Source organism: Syzygium oleosum, unplaced genomic scaffold (genome assembly GCF_021117445.2).
Source record: "Syzygium oleosum isolate NSW1041296 unplaced genomic scaffold, Sole_v2.1 Sole_v2.08, whole genome shotgun sequence".
Taxonomy (NCBI): domain Eukaryota; kingdom Viridiplantae; phylum Streptophyta; class Magnoliopsida; order Myrtales; family Myrtaceae; genus Syzygium; species Syzygium oleosum.
In genome coordinates, this window is record NW_026607492.1 from 1,459,355 (window position 1) to 1,474,973 (window position 15,619).

The following is a 15,619-nucleotide window of genomic DNA, read 5'->3' on the forward strand; positions in this document are numbered from 1 at the left end:
TCTATTTTAAGGAGCCTAGCCTATTAATTTCAAATTTCAAATTGACTTTTTAGAATTCAAAAGGAAGGGGTTCCTTATTAATTAATACGAGATTTTACGCGAATTACGAATTGGGTGGGGTGGAGGCAGTAGAATTGAATAAAATTTTCACGAATCTCGTCGCGAAAAAGGAGCGATGTCCGGGTGGTTAAAAAAAAAGAATACTCAAAAAAATTCAAAAGTAATTAATTGAACGATAAATTAATAATTCCGACAAAAAAATAAAAAGAACGACAAATAAATAATCAAATATATATATTATTCAGCCGTTTCTTTCCAATAATAACAAAATTAAAAAAAAAAAAAACATCATATATACCGCGCTTGCTCCTTTCCCTCTCCTTGCGTTTCTAGACTCTGGCGCTCACTTCTTTTGAAGTCTCTCTCTCTCTCTCTCTCTCTCTCTCTCTCTCTCTAAAGGTGCTCGCGTTTCTAGAGATAGAGAGAGAAACCCGACGGAGGAGAGACGGCGCTAGCGCGATAGAGATTTTGATTCCGAAGCGCACCGCACCTGATGATGCTGCAGAGGAAGCGCGACGCGGCGGCGGCGGCGCCCGGAGGAGCGGCGGCGGCGGCGGCGGCGGCGCCCTCCCGGACCGCGATGCCGGCGTTCAACGGGAGGCAGGTGGTCCCGGTCGACTGCGCCGCGGAGGTCTCGCAGCGCCTCCTGGAGGCCGCCCTCCTCGGCGGCGGCGCGGGGTCGGTGGTCGAGTGCCTCGCCGACCCGCTCGTCGACGTCAACTACGCCGGGGCGGTGAGCCTGAAGACCAGGAAGGCCGACGTCGTCCTGCGCAGGGAGTCCGCCGTGGAGGTCCGGGTGGAGTACGAGGAGTTCAGGACGGACGTCACGGCCCTGTTCCTCGCCGTGCACGCCGGCAATGTGGCTCTGGTGAAGCAGCTCCTGGTAACGCTTCCGCTGTTTCCTTCCACTTTCTTCTTTTTTCCAAGCTCTCTGCAGCGCCTGAACTGAGCATTTTCCGTCAAAATCTGTGCCCATTCTTCATTTTTCACGAGCTCCAATCTTGGTTTCGAACTTTAAACTGCGAAGCTGTTTTCCATTTTCTCAGCTTACGTTCAGCGAGTTTTCAGCGTTCTTCACGCGACACGTTTCTCATCTTCTGACAAATTTTTTTATCTTCATGGTGGATTTAGCTCCTGCTTGGCTCATCTCCTCCATCGAATCCCTCTCTTTTGTTCTTCGAGCGGATATCGTTCCAGAGCTCATCACGAGCTTCAGCTGGAGCCGTTTCGTTTCGTGTAAATTTGAAATGCTCTGCAAACTTCGATGCGAGTTTTCTTTTTGCACTTGTCTTTTTCCCTCTGGTATTGATTGAGTTCTGCCAATTTCCACATAGCGATCGAGCTGAAGCTAGCACGGATTCAAACAACGCTCGATTTCAAATCCCCCCCTTTGGAATCAGTTACATCTCGAACCGCAAGCCAACGTTACCGTTTTTCTTAAACGCGCGGATCTCCTCAGCCGCGACATTTGCTGAGACGTTATCCTCTCAAAAACCGCACTAACTGCTAAGGTTTTTTTCGCTGGAAAAGCAAAGGCGGGCACCATGTTTGAAATCGAAGCTCTTTAATTATTACGAATGGTTGTTTTATGTCGCTTTGTGCTTTTTTCCCTCTTTTGGTCCCGAAAATAAATGTCGGGTTTTTTTTTTGGTTTTTGAAATGGAACATAAATTGGGGAACTCTTTTGGTAATCTCGTATGCGTTTCTAAAGTGTAGGTTCGAATCCGATTCCTCATATTGGAGAAAATTTCTTTGTCGGCATTGCTAGAGGAGAAGGCATTTATTATCTTTTCTGCATCTTTTTTGAGTCGGGTCAGATGATTACCTTATGAAACTCGATTACCCACCAATTGCCTGCTAGAACAAATGTCCTATCCGGTGATAATTTTGTCTTAGCAATCGATATTTACTGTCGGCTTACCCACCAGGATACACGTGTGTTTTGTGCCGGTAAGAATCGGCGAAACAGATAGAATTTGCTAAGTTGCGATCTGTTCCAGTCACTACACGACTATGAGGCCCATATGCAATTTTGCTTCGGGCCAATTGAAAAGATCCTGAAGCGCACGACAATTCGCATGGGCACAATGTCTCATCTTTCAATGATCTTTCTTATGCACTGTTAATGATACTTCCAAGCCTTCTTGTCCATCACATCAGGTTATTTTTTTTCTCTTTTGGCTATATGTTGGTGTGGCCATTATTTGTAGCCTGGGAAGAATCCAAAACTTTGGTAATGGGTCTCTGCGCTTGTCCTTGTTCCATCAAGATCTCAGTCGAATATAAGCTATAAAAAAAAAAAAAAGTGAACAACAGTAGAAGTCCACCTTTTTTGGGTCTTTTCACTATCTTTGTGTGCTAACATCTAGCTATTATCATCAATCACAGAGTGCAGGAGCTGATGTGAACCAGAATCTCTTCAAGGGCTGTGCAACCACGGCAGCAGTACGGGAGGGCCACCTCGAGATTCTGGAGATCTTACTGAAAGCTGGGGCTAGTCAGTCAGCCTGTGAGGAGGCTCTGTTGGAAGGGAGCTGTCATGGACGCGCAAGGCTGGTGGAGCTCTTGATGGGCTCTGATCTTATTCGGCCTCATGTCGCTGTGCATGCTCTTGTCACCGCTTCCTGCAGGGGGTTTACTGATGTAGTGGACACTCTCATTAAGGTACATGATTAAATTAAATGGCATCATGGAGTTTATCTCCGAATAGAAACATGTAAACTTGTAGAGTAGTGAGAGGTAAATCCTTGTATCTTCTTTATCTATGCCGTAGGTAACTCATGCTATAACCTGAACAACAGTCCGGGCATTCTAGACAACATAATGTCAGTATAGTAGTGCATAAAACAACTGGTTCAAGACATACGGCATAGATAGACATATTCTGCTACTTAATTCAATGGCTTAGAAAGATTCTTATGACTAATCCTACTTACTGTAAAAAGATTCGACGGCATTATGTCAGCTAGCGTACGCTTCATTTCCCTTTGCTAAGGGCAGGCCCTTCCTTGGAATAGAATGGCAGATAGACATATCCAATAATGCTTTTACAGTGGCTTTGACTAACCAACTATTTTAAATTTTTTCTGTACTCTGCTACTGATTCTTTTACTGTGACTGAGACTGTTGAACTTCTGATAGTGTGGAGTGAATCCAAGTGCATCTGATCGATTTCTTCTCAAGTCATCTAAGCCGTCTCTGCATATAAACATTGACTGCACTGCTCTTGTTGCTGCTGTTGTTAGTCGCCAGGTCACTGTTGTCCATCTGCTATTACAGGTATGCCAAGTTTCAGTTCATCGAGCCATATACTGTCGTGACCCTCAAATGCATCCTTTTATTTCTAATTGCCTGAGAATTAGTTCGTATCCATATCTTGAGGTTTTATCAAAGAATAGTGTTCTTCATTGTCATCTACTTCATGACATAATGTGGTCACATTAACAGGCTGGTGCAAGAACGGATGTCAATGTAAGACTGGGAGCATGGTCATGGGACGAAGCTTCTGATGAAGAGTTTCGAGTTGGTGCTGGACTAGCTGAGCCTTATCCAATCACCTGGTGTGCTGTGGAGTATTTCGAAGCTAGTGGTACTGTCTTGCGTATGCTTCTCCAGCACATATCCCCCAATAAGAATCATCATGGAAGAACTCTCCTCCATCATGCCATCTTGTGCGGCAACTCAGGGGCTGTACACGTGCTCCTAAAATCGGGTGCCGACAAAGAAACTGCCATTGTTACAGCAGCTAAAACCGGCATTCGTCCAGTACACTTGGCTGCCCGTCTTGGTCTTTCAACAATTGTCCAATGCTTAATTGACTTTGGCTGTGACTTGAACTCCAGGACAGCTTCGGGTGACACGGCTCTGATGATCTGTGCAAAATATAAGCACAGGGAGTGTCTTAAGATAGTGGCCATGGCTGGCGCAGATTTTGGCCTTACCAATATTTTCGGTCAATCTGCAAGTTCAATTGCCGGATCAAACCGGTGGTACCTCGGGTTTCAACAAGCAGTAGTAGATGTGATCCAAGCTGGGAAGATTCCTTATTCCAGCAATCACACTGTTTTCTCCCCACTGTTATTAGCAGCCCAAGCCGGTGATACTGTGGCCTTAAAGACTCTCATTGGTTCTGAAGCCATCAACCTTGACTACCAAGATGAAAATGGCTTTTCAGCCGTCATGATTGCTGCTCTCAAGGGGCATGTGGAAGCATTCGGCTTACTGGTCTACGCCGGTGCAGATGTTAAGCTATGTAACAAAGCAGGTGAAACTGCAATTACCATATCTAAACTGAACCCAAACAGGGACCTTTTCGAGAAGGTCATGCTGGAATTTGCACTTGAAAAGGGCAGCTGCAGTGCGTGGGGGTTTTACGCTTTACATTTTGCAGCTCGGCATGGAGACCTTGATGCAGTCAAACTACTGGTGAGCAGAGGTTACGACGTCAACGTCCCAGATGGGGACGGGTACACTCCTCTGATGTTGGCTGCAAGGGAAGGCCACATATCCATGTGCCAGCTTTTGATATCGAGTGGGTCACGTTGTGATTTCAAGAACTCTAGAGGCGAAACTGTCCTCTCGGTCGCGAGGAAAAATAGCGGCACGGTAAATGGCACGGTCAATGTGATCCTAGATGAGCTTGCGCGTAATGTCGTTTTGGGTGGTGCTCGAGTGTGGAAACACACCAAAGGAGGAAAGGGAACTCCACACGAGAAAGATGTGAGGGTGCTCAGAAACTCTGGAGTGCTAAGGTGGGGGAAATCGAGCCGCAGAAACGTAATGTGCCGAGAGGTCGAGGTCGGGCCAAGCCCGGCCTTCCAGAAGAATAGGCTGAGGAAAGGTGGTGCTGATGATCCCGGGATTTTCAGGGTGGTGACTGCCGAGAACAAGGAGGTTCACTTTGTCTGTGAGGGTGGGACAGAGGAGGCTGAACTTTGGGTCCGAGGCATAAAGCTTGTTACCAGAGACATCACTTTTGGCAAATAGAGAACACCACGGTCCTCTGCATTATTTTGATGTACAGATTTTTAGGATATGAGCTGATGCAATCCAGATTCAGATTGCAGTGGTTGTAAATGTTTCCCTATCTGTGTAATGCATTAAAAACTTCTAATAATTTCTCATTAGAAGGGCTCCAATTTGGTAGAACTTTGCTTTCATCTGCCGTGTCCCACTGCTAAAACCAATGTCAATGAACGCCTATAGCTCCACCACCACATTTGGCAGTGAGATTTAAGCAGGATTACCCTCGGAAGTATCATCAAGCAAAAAACAGATCCGCCCACAATAAATCTCAACGGTCGGTTGTGTCCGTACATTTGAATATGACAACAACAGATTTTTTCGATCAGAGGAGCAATTACGTAATTTTGGGCGACTGCTCTCCAAATGAGCTCTCGAACTCCATTTAGAAATTGCTAACAGCCGACGTTTTAGCCTGAAATCATCTCCTTTTCCTTCGCTTTGCACAACTCCTCGGCCGATTTAACGAATTTCTTAGTCAACTCATCTACCTGCAGAAAAAAGAAAAGGAGGAGATGAGATGATTGCTTGACTCGCATGACAGATGATAAACCCGTTACTCACCTCTTTCTCCAATTTCTTTGCATCATCCTTGGGGAAACTGGAACCAGCTTTCTTTATTGTATCCAATGCCTGAACAATTTTGTGAAGGACAGAGCATGAGCTAGCTGCAACTGCAGGCTACTAAAACACCTGTACTCTCTCAAACTACTATATTTACAGTGAGTCTGTCACACGTAGAAGGCTCGATATATAACATTTAGTTCCTTCTATCAAATGTTAAGTCTTGGAAGCCAATTTGCAACATGCCCATATCGGGAACTACAGCATGTAAAATATTGCCCCCGACACACTTTAGAAAATCTATGAGCAACCATTCTTTCAACACACTCAATGCTGTTGCACGAGAACTTAGTATGCCCAAACAAACAGCAACACAACATCCTAGATGTATGCAACTTAGCAACTCCATTCCGAGAATTAATGGTTCAACTTGAGTACTTCCGCAACAGTCCATGCACCTTGAATTGCACTAAGCGAGTCTATGTTCCCAAAGCTTTACTTTATATTGCCCTAAACATCACCATGACTTTGCATATGTGAACGGTAGTCATTTTCGAGCTTCCATTCCCTCATGGAAACAATGATCCCACTCCTATGAAGGACCATCTTAAGATCAGGTGACAGCACACTTTTTCAAAGTAAAAGCAAAAGAATGACCCAAATATGATTAGATAATATCCCAAGCAAATCAGAGGCTTGCATTCTCCAAAAACACAATGGAGCGGAGAGTAAAGTATTAAACATAAATTGCGGATATCATCTTTGATGTACAGTGGTTCACCATCACGATTTCTTGTATTCATAATCAATCACTACAATGACTAGTCCTCCACGACATGCACTTCATAGTCCAAACCTCGATAAAGGATCCAAGAAAATACCTTCTGTCGAGCCCTCCTTATACTCTGTTTAACATCTTCACAGGACTTGGTAACCACCTTAGTCATTGCCTGCACAGAGCAAAAATTGTTACAGACAGGAAGGAGAAACAGAAATTGACCGGAACACAGATCAGCAATATCCCACCAGCATGTGCTCTTTTGTCAACCTAACAACACAAAGGTGACAAGTCAATACAGGAAACTTGGAATACCAAAAACATGACAACTTACAAATCAAGAGAAACCTCCCAATTTGCATCAACATAAGTTGTCGAATTCAAATAAGCTAAGTACAGAACAGGGCTTACGGAGGAATATTGGCAATCAGACGCTGACCGTCCACCTGAGGATTCAATCCTAAAGGAGAAGAAACAATAGCTTTCTCTAATTCCTTCACTGTCTGCAGGAGAGGGGAAAAATCCATTGGATGAACAAATGCAAAGAATTCCAATTACAGTCGTAAAGAAATTGGAAGAAACCCAAAACAAATGCATTGGTATAAAAAGAAAAGATACCAAAACACACGCCCATTGCACTCAGGAAAAGGAGCTCATTACATTTGGATCATAAGGATTGACCGACAGCGTCTTCGGATCCAGCACCGACACGACGGCTAACCTATTCAGAGGCATCTTTACACCAGTAGTCTCCACTATAATGTGATCGAGCATCCCTAGCAAAATCCATCACACGGGGCGATCAACTACTAGAAAAGACCAACACGTGACACCGCGAGAAAAATTAACGATGGCATCGAGTCCGGCGAAACCAACCTGCAGACGCCCTTCCGGTTCTAAGTTTCGCCAATTCGCGCGATAACGCCACCACGGCGGCATCCATTTGGGACCTGGCAGCTTCCTTGACGCTCGGCCCAATGTCCGTCGCGACGTCGACCGAACCGGCAGCCGAATCATCCTCTAGAGCACGCGAACCGAACAAACCATGAACAAACAACACGCAGTGACGACGCTAGCTGGCCAGCTCAGATGCCATTTGCCATCCAACGGAGAGAGGGAGGGGGGGATGCTTACTTGATTTTTTGCCTTTGGCGAAGCCTCTGGCGTTTAACCTGACGAATTCGGCGGGGGCGAGGAACGGAGGCCCGATCCGGGGATCGGGATCGGGATCGGGCAAGACGCCGGAGCGAGCGGCGGGAGAGAAGTCGCGGCTCCGGAGGTCGATGCACCGACGGAGGAGGACGCTCCGGCATGAGATCGCGCGTCGCAGGTACATGGACATGGCCATCGTTCGATCCGAAGTTGCTGGGTTGAAGGAATTGGCCTAGGGTTTTAGCGAAATGGTTAAACCCTGTTTCATCGTCTTCTTCGCGGAAGGGACAACGTCTCCACGACGGAAGTTCAAATCCTCCACCAAGCAAATCAAGAATTAAAATTATTTTTTCTAACAAAAAAAAAGAATTAAAATTATTTACTGCGAATAAAAAATTATATGTTTATTTATTTGAACATCCATTTACTCTTATTTTCCTCAATTTTGTCTATCATTGCCTATATACTAATAAGTGCCTCGGGAGTGGTCAGTTTCGCGATGGACATGTTCTTAAACTTACATGTCAGATGTCAGGACTGGTTTTCAGTTTTTAAAATTGGGAACCGAACTAAGGGCCCATTTGGTTTAACTTTGGAAATGCTACTTGAATGAATGCAAATACCTTTAGGTTAAAGTCCCTTGGGGAAATGTAAGTGACGTTTGGTAAAAAATCATTTGTAAAGCTACTTTGGTCTAAGTAGTGTTTGGTAATTTTTTTTTTGTAAAAGGACTTTGGGAATCATCTTTTTTATTAAAAAAAAAAACCTATCCTACCTTTCGCCGGAGCCGACGAAGGCTTACGGCTGCCGGCGAGGGCCTACAGCCACCTGCGAGCTAGATCTGGCGTCGGCGGCTGTCCCTGGGGTCGGGCGACCACCGGCAAGCTAGATCTGTCGCCGGCGGTGGTCGCTCGAGGCCAGGCGACCCTCGGCGAGGGTCGCGCAACCCAAGCGGCCGGCGCCTAGGCGATCACGCGATCTCATGCGGCCGTCGCCTGGGTCGTGCGACCTCGCCGGCACGATCTGGTGTCGGCCGCCCTCGCCGGCCTCCCTCGTCTGCCATGAAGAAGATGAACAGTACTAAGAGGGGCAAAACCGGAACAAGCCAAAATAAGTGAAGGCAGTTTGGGGATAAAAAATTTGGGTTCAACATTCCAAATGCTACTATTTGGCCAATGCTAGGCCGAATGTTGAACCAAACCGGGCCTAACTCTCTGGATCATGGAACCGACCACTTTTCTCCTCTTTTTTGTGGTTTCGTTTTCTTTTGTTTCATTGCAGCTCGGTTTCCGCAGCAATGTGCAGCTAACATGATGGGAAATTATGGCTCCAAAATTCCATGAAGTTACAACAAACCAAAATTCCTTCCAATGTCGCTGTTGATTTTTCCAATACATAGAAATTCAAGAGATTTGACAAATAGGCAAGGACCGTAGGAAGTTCAAGGGGTTTTACCTCTCGATTGTTGTCCGAGACGAAGAGAGCCTTGAACGAGAGGGTCGCTAGAGCGAGCAGAGGGGTTGCGAAGTGAAGTTCGAGCGAACAAGGCGAGGCTCGAACGAGCGAGGATTGTGATCACGAGGCTAGAGCGAGAATGACGCGGACCTTAGAGAAGTGTACAAATTGAAATGTTAGTAAAAATATAAAACCAAAATGAGTGTGCAAAGCATGATATGAAGGTTAAGAATGAAGCAAATCTTGGAGAAGTCGATAGAAACGATACAACGGTCAATTTCGTGAGAGGCAACTCCTCGAAACGGTGAAACTTGAAATCTAATCTTTATCTATATTCACTATTCTGTAAGGGAGATTCCTGTTATAGTCTCTCGACCTAAATTACCTTAAACCAAGTTATTATAAAAGCTAGAATTAATCTTAAGTGAATTCATGGGCTATTGCCGCTATTTGCTACTTAAAATGCTTTAAAAGTGAAATAAGAAAAATCGTCTTCACATTTTATAATCACAGATTGAAAAATAAGTACTTTTTCATATATTTCATTTCGAATAAAGACCCGGTTTTCCATGAAATTGGAAACGCACCTTTCTAAAAAAAACAACACAAATAAACACGTTTTCAAGAAAAAAAATTATGATGCTTCTATTTTCCAAAATTATCGATAATAGAAAATTAAAAATAAAAATTTGAAAACCATTTTCGCCACCCAAACGGGCCGGTCCGTTTTCAACCAAAATGCACACCCAAGATGAGGGCCAATCCATAAGATATGGGCCGAGATTCCATCACAGCCCAAAGGCCCAATTTCAGCCCACCGAGCCCGATGATCCGTCGACTCGGCCGATTCCAAACTGAGTCAAAAACGCCCGAGTCGATGCGCTCTTCTTCCATGTCGCCGGTTCCTCCGATCCTTCTTCTTCTTCTTCACCATAGCTTCCATAGGACACTGAGCTCTGAACTCTAGGGGCCGAAGCCATGGGATCGCTCGAGAACCTAGTGACCCAAATCCAAGGCTTCTCCGGCAGCGTCGAGGACATCGCTCACCTGCACAACATCCTGAGGCTGGCCGACGAGTCGCTCCACTCCGAGTCCGGCGTGCTCAGCTCCGTCCTCGACCAGGTCGACCCCGCCAAGCACTCCCTCGGCTACCTCTACATCCTGTGAGTCTCGCTTCGCTCCCTCCCTCCCTCCGCCGCCGCCGCCGCCGCTTAAAACGGCCGCGATTTCGTCGAGCTTCACCGCATTAGGCTAGCTAGGGTTTCGGAGATCCTTCGACGGCCCCCTTTCGGCGTCGATGCCTTTCAATCGCCCGTGCTTAGGATTCGGGACGGTGTATCGATTGGGATTTGCTTGCGCCGATGTGTTTTATTGTGCAGTTTCTTAGTTAGCGACTAGGGATCGGATGGTGATATACTCAGGAAATCAATCTCGTGTGAAATAATTGCTGGAACTTTAGAAGTGCTAGAAGTAGTGGCTGCTATTGCAAAGATGGCACTTATGAATTTGAAAGTATTGTATTTCTTTGGTGGTAGTGAGGATAGGAAAAGAGTAGAGATTTTGTGGCATGTGTAGTAAATTGTGCTGATTTAAGCATACAGAAAATGATTTCTCGAGACATTCTTCTTGTATCGCTTCTCACATGATTGTTGTGTCGTATGTTTCTGAATATACAACAGAGAGGCCTTCACGTCCGGTCCAGTCTCAAAAGAGCAGGCCCTTACCCTCGTTCCGATTCTCGCCAGATTTATTCATTGCTGTGATGCGCAACAGATTCGTTTGGCACCTGATAAATGTACCCGTCTATACCTCAAAGCAAACTGTGATTCGCCTTGTATTGTTAATCATCGGATGCTAACTCACAGCATTGATTCTTCTTATTTGAGCTTGCAGTTGTCTCTGTCTGCAAAAGGTTCAAGGATCATGTTTTGTTGATTGAATCCCCACTGCGTGGCGTTTCTCCGATGCGCACAGCTGTCCGAAAGCTTCAGACTACCTCCGAACACTTGACTACCTTACACCCAGATTTTCTCCTTCTTTGTTTATTGTCCAAGAGCTATAAAATCGGTCTATCAGTTTTGGAGGATGATATATTTGATGTTGATCAGCCAAGGGACCTTTTCTTATACTGTTATTACGGGTGAGCTTCGCCTGTATGTTTGTCTATTTTTCTCTAGTGTACATTTGCACATTTGTATTCAGGTAACGTGCATTAAGTCCATGATCTAGCATGAAGGATGGATGTTTGAAGTATAAACTGGGGTGCCAGGTTACTAATTCTACTGCCATTCTTTGTTGTTCCATTAGTTTTCTTCTCAATTATTGGATGAAAATTTTAAATGCACTAGAAAAAAGGTGTCTGTAATATCTGATACGGTAGGATGTAGCAGGGTTGTCTAAGCTTCTACTTTAGGCCTTGATGGGTAAGAAAATGGCACTTGAGGTGTGTTCAAGAAATATTTTCAACTGCAAAGAAATAAGTAAGCATCATCCCATGAAGTGGGGCTGGCCATATTGTCCACCACACAAACCAAGAAATGAGCTTTTAAACAGGATTAATTTCTCCAATTCTTGAGTTTTTCCGATGTTAAGTGAGGCTCCAACAAGAATATTATCTGATTTTCTGCATATTGACTATATAGGTTATCCACGGAATTAACGAAAGTTTGAACTGGATCAGCTTTCTTTATCATAGAATGTTCAATTTGAAGCAACGAAATCTGATGGTTTAGTCGCGTCACAAAAACAAGTGGGTGGTTATTTTGCCGAGTCCCATGATGTGGTTTTATTGACTTCAGAAGAATCAGGCTTGAATATTCCTGCATTGTTTGTGTACATTAAAAGTATTTTCTCTTGATTTATTGCCCTTTTTGTTTGTGAGAATGAGCTTTTAAATGCTTTGCATTGATAATTCTATCTCCTCACATTTTGTCTGCAATTGGTTTTTCACGTGTGTCTTGTGTTTTTTGTTATTTTATTTTGATTGATATTTACTTTGGTTGTAGAGGTATGATATGCATAGGTCAAAAGCGTTTTCGAAAAGCATTGGAGCTTCTGCACAATGTGAGTAATTTATCTACATGCATCTACTGAAATATTGTAAATTATTGTACAGTTCTGTGTTATGACCACTTTCTTCCGTTGTCATCTCACATTCCAGGTGGTTACTGCTCCAATGAACATAATCAATGCTATCGCCGTTGAAGCGTATAAAAAGTACATACTGGTTTCACTAATACATTATGGGCAGGTACTTATTCTGCTAAATGTGTACTTAGATCCCGTGCAAACTTGTTTCTAATGATAATTGAAACATTTTAGTTTTCTACTTTTTTCTCTTGATGATATGAACTTTTTTCTTATGGTAGTAATCTTTCTTTCCTTGATACTGTGCTGGTTTGTTTTTGAGACAATGTATATACTTTCTGATTTTTTTTTTTTGAGAATGATGGATGTTTTGCACTATTCTTCACAGTTCTCAACTAGTCTTCCCAAGTACGCTTCTTCAGCAGCTCAAAGGAACTTAAAAAACTTCTGCCAGGTATGTCAGATTCTGTAAAGCATCTATTAATAGCGTAGATTGGGTCCCACAGATGTTGGTGGTTTATGTTGTATGTGGGCAATAAAGTTGAGATTAAGCTACAATATATAGCTGTGTATATTCTCTCCCTATTTCCAAGGATAGTTACTTTTTGAATTAAATGCCTATTGTATGGTGATTTCCATTCTTACCAGTTCAAGTCCAAACTAACTTTTGTGCATATTGGTAATCGTGAAGGCTTAATCGAACACATCTGTGTGAGTATCACGTTGTAACATTTCTAATCTGTATTGATAGGATTCATGTTTGTGTTTGGTTTGGTTATTGTTCACTGACATGACTTTTAATAGGATATATGACCTGGTGGTTTCAACTTTACCTGTAAAGTGTAATTCTTGTTGTATTGGCATCTGTTGAACAGTTGACTAGTGTTTACAAGCTGTAAGACCGTGTTGCCTTGAAAGTTGCTTTGCGCCTACTCCTACTGCTTAGGATAGAGATTCGAGTGGCATATTCATGCTTTAAGAGCGATGTATATGTTTTCAAGCGTATGACCACAGAAGCACAATTAGAAATTGTTTGTTTCTAGTATCGATATCAGGCATTTAGTTTTAATGATCAACTGAACAGAAATTTAAAGCAGAAGTTCCTGTAATTAGAAAAGCATAAGGTAAAGTTCCTATAAAAACAGTTTGCTTTGCAGGCGTTTCCTTTCTATACTCGTTGTGTGTGTGTTTTGTTTGTGCTGAAGGGCAACTGAACATTACCATTCATTTAATGATCCTGTACTTTTCCTTTTTCCTGTTCTCTTGAGGCATCTCTTGATTATTGTTCCGTTTGTTATGCTTCTCCATTATGAACCCAGCATCTCTTGATTATTATTCTGTTTACCTTGTTTCTCCCTAATCAGCCCTATATAGAGTTAGCAACTACTTATAGCTCGGGGAAAATTGCGGAGTTGGAGGCATATGTTCTTACAAATAGGGAGAAATTTGATAATGTAAGTGCTGAACATCCACCCCTTTTCTTCTCTACTTGCCTCGACAGCTATACCAAGGCATGTTTATGCGTATGAGAATGATTATGATTTCCTTTCAGGACAAAAACCTAGGTCTGGTTAAGCAAGTTGTATCTTCCATGTACAAGCATAACATCCAGAGGCTGACTCAAACATACTTGACTCTCTCACTTCAAGATATAGCCAACACAGTGCAATTGGGTAGCCCAAAGGAGGCAGAAATGCATGTTCTGCAAATGGTATTTAGACTAGTTGATCATTTTTTTCCTTTTCTACTTTTTTGTATCTCTTAAACTGTGTCTAAATTAATAAGTGTTTAATATTTAGATTCAAGATGGTGAGATCTTTGCAACCATTAATCAAAAGGATGGAATGGTTAGGTTCTTGGAGGATCCTGAACAGTATAAAACCTGCGAGATGATTGAACACATCGACTCCTCAATCCAGAGGTACAGTTTTTGGACAATATATACTGCTGTACTCTCTCTTAGGGTTACATCATCTCTCCTGGATTGTCTGAAGTCAAATTTTGTTTTTCTCCAATAGCCCTATGTTTGTTTTGCTTGACTGTCATTTCCTGGTGATCATTTGATCAACCATTGCCCAGGTCCATGTTTTAATGAGTATAAGTGTCAAATCATGTTAAGTTGCACCTTCTATCCAGCAAAACCTTGTTTTGCATTCTTAAAACCTTATTTATCATTAGAAATCCTCTTAAGCAACTGCTGGAGTTGTTACTGTGGTAGCAGTCAAGGTTAAGTGTCAGTTGTTTTGTGTTGATTTTTATTTGATCTAGTTAGTTTCATTGCTGGACCACTAGTATTATAGATAGGATAAAACACCTTTTTCTACTCTTTTCTCCTTTGGAGATACTTGCGCAATTGCACGCCCAGTGTAAAGTCATAGGCTTCAAACCAGATGTATTTATATCTGTATTTTGTCAGGATAATGACACTGTCCAGGAAACTGAATGCTATGGATGAGCTAATGTCATATGATCCTCTATACCTAACCAAGGTAAGGATTTGAGGTTTAGAGGTGAATTATTGTTGGTTCTGATAATTCTGTTTCCTCAGGTTGGGAGGGAGCGACAGAGATTTGACTTTGATGACTTCGATACGGTTCCCCAGAAATTTCCTATGTGAAGATGCATATGGGACGAAAATGTTAAATCCGTTTAAAAATCGACCTCCTCCCATTGTACGACCGGCTCAATTTGCTTCTGATTGAGATAGAAGAAGCAAATATCTGTAATGAAAATTCTCAGAGTCATGAAATTAGAAGCAAGTTGAGTTTTTTTCACTGAAATTGTTCCCCAGTTTTGTTCTTTTTGGGCATTAAATAATCAAGGTTTTACTGGGAACCACATGTGCTAATTAGGCCCCATTTGGTTGAAGAAGAACAGTTTCTGAGTGGAGCAGTATCCTGCTTTCCATGTGTAACAGTGTGGTCGACAGAGAACGTTTTCTCCTAGTTGACTTAAAAATAAGCAAGAATGAGGAAAATAGATGCTTTCAGCATCTTGCTAATGGGGGTTAATCAAATGTATGGGAGCTCTCGCTTAGGAATTCGCTTTCCTTCTCCTGAAATCCCTCTCATCTTTTTCCTTTCCAGGAATCTGCTTATCATTCCTATAGTTTTTCCTATGCATGCTGTTGTTGCAGTCCAATTTCCCCAAACAATTTCCAGGGCAAATAAACCCCAGAAAGTAGCTCCCTTTTACCCGATCCTTGGAAGTTCGGAGGAACACCTGTTTGCGAACATTTGCCTTTGTTGAATAACCTAGAAACGGGTCATGCGGCCTGCGAGTATACCTATGACGGGAGTCTTTGGAGTGTGAACCAATGGATGGCCCGAATGGTGGAATTCATTCGCGAGACGTTTATGGAGCATGAAGCCGAGATGATTAGTAATTAGAAGTCGACAGAATAGTTGATTTAAGGTGCAGCTGTCAGAATTTTAGGCTCAAATGCTGTCCTGCGCCTTGTATGTCATTATCCGGTTCATTTCTCAGAATGGTCGGTCCATA

General features: G+C 43.1%; 3 protein-coding genes across 3 annotated transcripts; 2 read left to right on the forward strand and 1 right to left on the reverse strand.

Moving 5' to 3' along the window:
• The first annotated feature begins 366 nt into the window (after positions 1 to 366).
• LOC115672760 (uncharacterized) lies at positions 367 to 5,176 on the forward strand. Its single transcript, XM_030594690.2, has 4 exons — positions 367 to 943; positions 2,449 to 2,724; positions 3,202 to 3,339; positions 3,508 to 5,176. Exons 1-4 carry the CDS (start codon positions 554 to 556, stop codon positions 5,044 to 5,046), a joined length of 2,343 nt encoding a protein of 780 aa, XP_030450550.2. The 5' UTR covers positions 367 to 553; the 3' UTR covers positions 5,047 to 5,176.
• Positions 5,160 to 7,879, reverse strand: LOC115672761 (uncharacterized). The gene is made up of 8 exons (XM_030594692.2): positions 7,559 to 7,879; positions 7,301 to 7,444; positions 7,085 to 7,200; positions 6,836 to 6,927; positions 6,673 to 6,694; positions 6,528 to 6,596; positions 5,647 to 5,715; positions 5,160 to 5,573 (listed from the first exon to the last, which is right to left on the reverse strand). Exons 1-8 carry the CDS (start codon positions 7,770 to 7,772, stop codon positions 5,493 to 5,495), a joined length of 807 nt encoding a protein of 268 aa, XP_030450552.2. The 5' UTR covers positions 7,773 to 7,879; the 3' UTR covers positions 5,160 to 5,492.
• A 2,049-nt stretch (positions 7,880 to 9,928) lies between these two features.
• LOC115672922 (COP9 signalosome complex subunit 3) lies at positions 9,929 to 14,892 on the forward strand. The gene is made up of 11 exons (XM_030594925.2): positions 9,929 to 10,194; positions 10,711 to 10,826; positions 10,925 to 11,171; positions 12,037 to 12,094; positions 12,192 to 12,281; positions 12,507 to 12,572; positions 13,483 to 13,572; positions 13,671 to 13,829; positions 13,918 to 14,039; positions 14,535 to 14,607; positions 14,667 to 14,892. The coding sequence occupies exons 1-11, from the start codon at positions 10,010 to 10,012 to the stop codon at positions 14,733 to 14,735; spliced, it is 1,275 nt and encodes a 424-aa protein (XP_030450785.1). The 5' UTR covers positions 9,929 to 10,009; the 3' UTR covers positions 14,736 to 14,892.
• The last annotated feature ends 727 nt before the right edge of the window (positions 14,893 to 15,619 follow it).

What these genes read in the sequence shown, in the direction of transcription:
- LOC115672922 (XM_030594925.2), top strand. Translation starts at nt 10,010, where the DNA reads ATGGGATCGCTCGAGAACCTAGTGACCCAAATCCAAGGCTTCTCCGGC. An exon ending in TCGTTTGGCACCTGATAAAT is followed by an intron (nt 10,827 to 10,924) that starts GTACCCGTCTAT and finishes TTGAGCTTGCAG; the next exon opens with TTGTCTCTGTCTGCAAAAGG. An exon ending in TTCTTATACTGTTATTACGG is followed by an intron (nt 11,172 to 12,036) that starts GTGAGCTTCGCC and finishes CTTTGGTTGTAG; the next exon opens with AGGTATGATATGCATAGGTC.
- LOC115672760 (XM_030594690.2), top strand. Translation starts at nt 554, where the DNA reads ATGATGCTGCAGAGGAAGCGCGACGCGGCGGCGGCGGCGCCCGGAGGA. An exon ending in CTCTGGTGAAGCAGCTCCTG is followed by an intron (nt 944 to 2,448) that starts GTAACGCTTCCG and finishes CATCAATCACAG; the next exon opens with AGTGCAGGAGCTGATGTGAA. An exon ending in TAGTGGACACTCTCATTAAG is followed by an intron (nt 2,725 to 3,201) that starts GTACATGATTAA and finishes AACTTCTGATAG; the next exon opens with TGTGGAGTGAATCCAAGTGC.
- LOC115672761 (XM_030594692.2), bottom strand. Translation starts at nt 7,772, where the DNA reads ATGGCCATGTCCATGTACCTGCGACGCGCGATCTCATGCCGGAGCGTC. An exon ending in CTGATTGCCAATATTCCTCC is followed by an intron (nt 6,695 to 6,835) that starts GTAAGCCCTGTT and finishes TTGTGTTGTTAG; the next exon opens with GTTGACAAAAGAGCACATGC. An exon ending in TGACAAAAGAGCACATGCTG is followed by an intron (nt 6,597 to 6,672) that starts GTGGGATATTGC and finishes TGCTCTGTGCAG; the next exon opens with GCAATGACTAAGGTGGTTAC.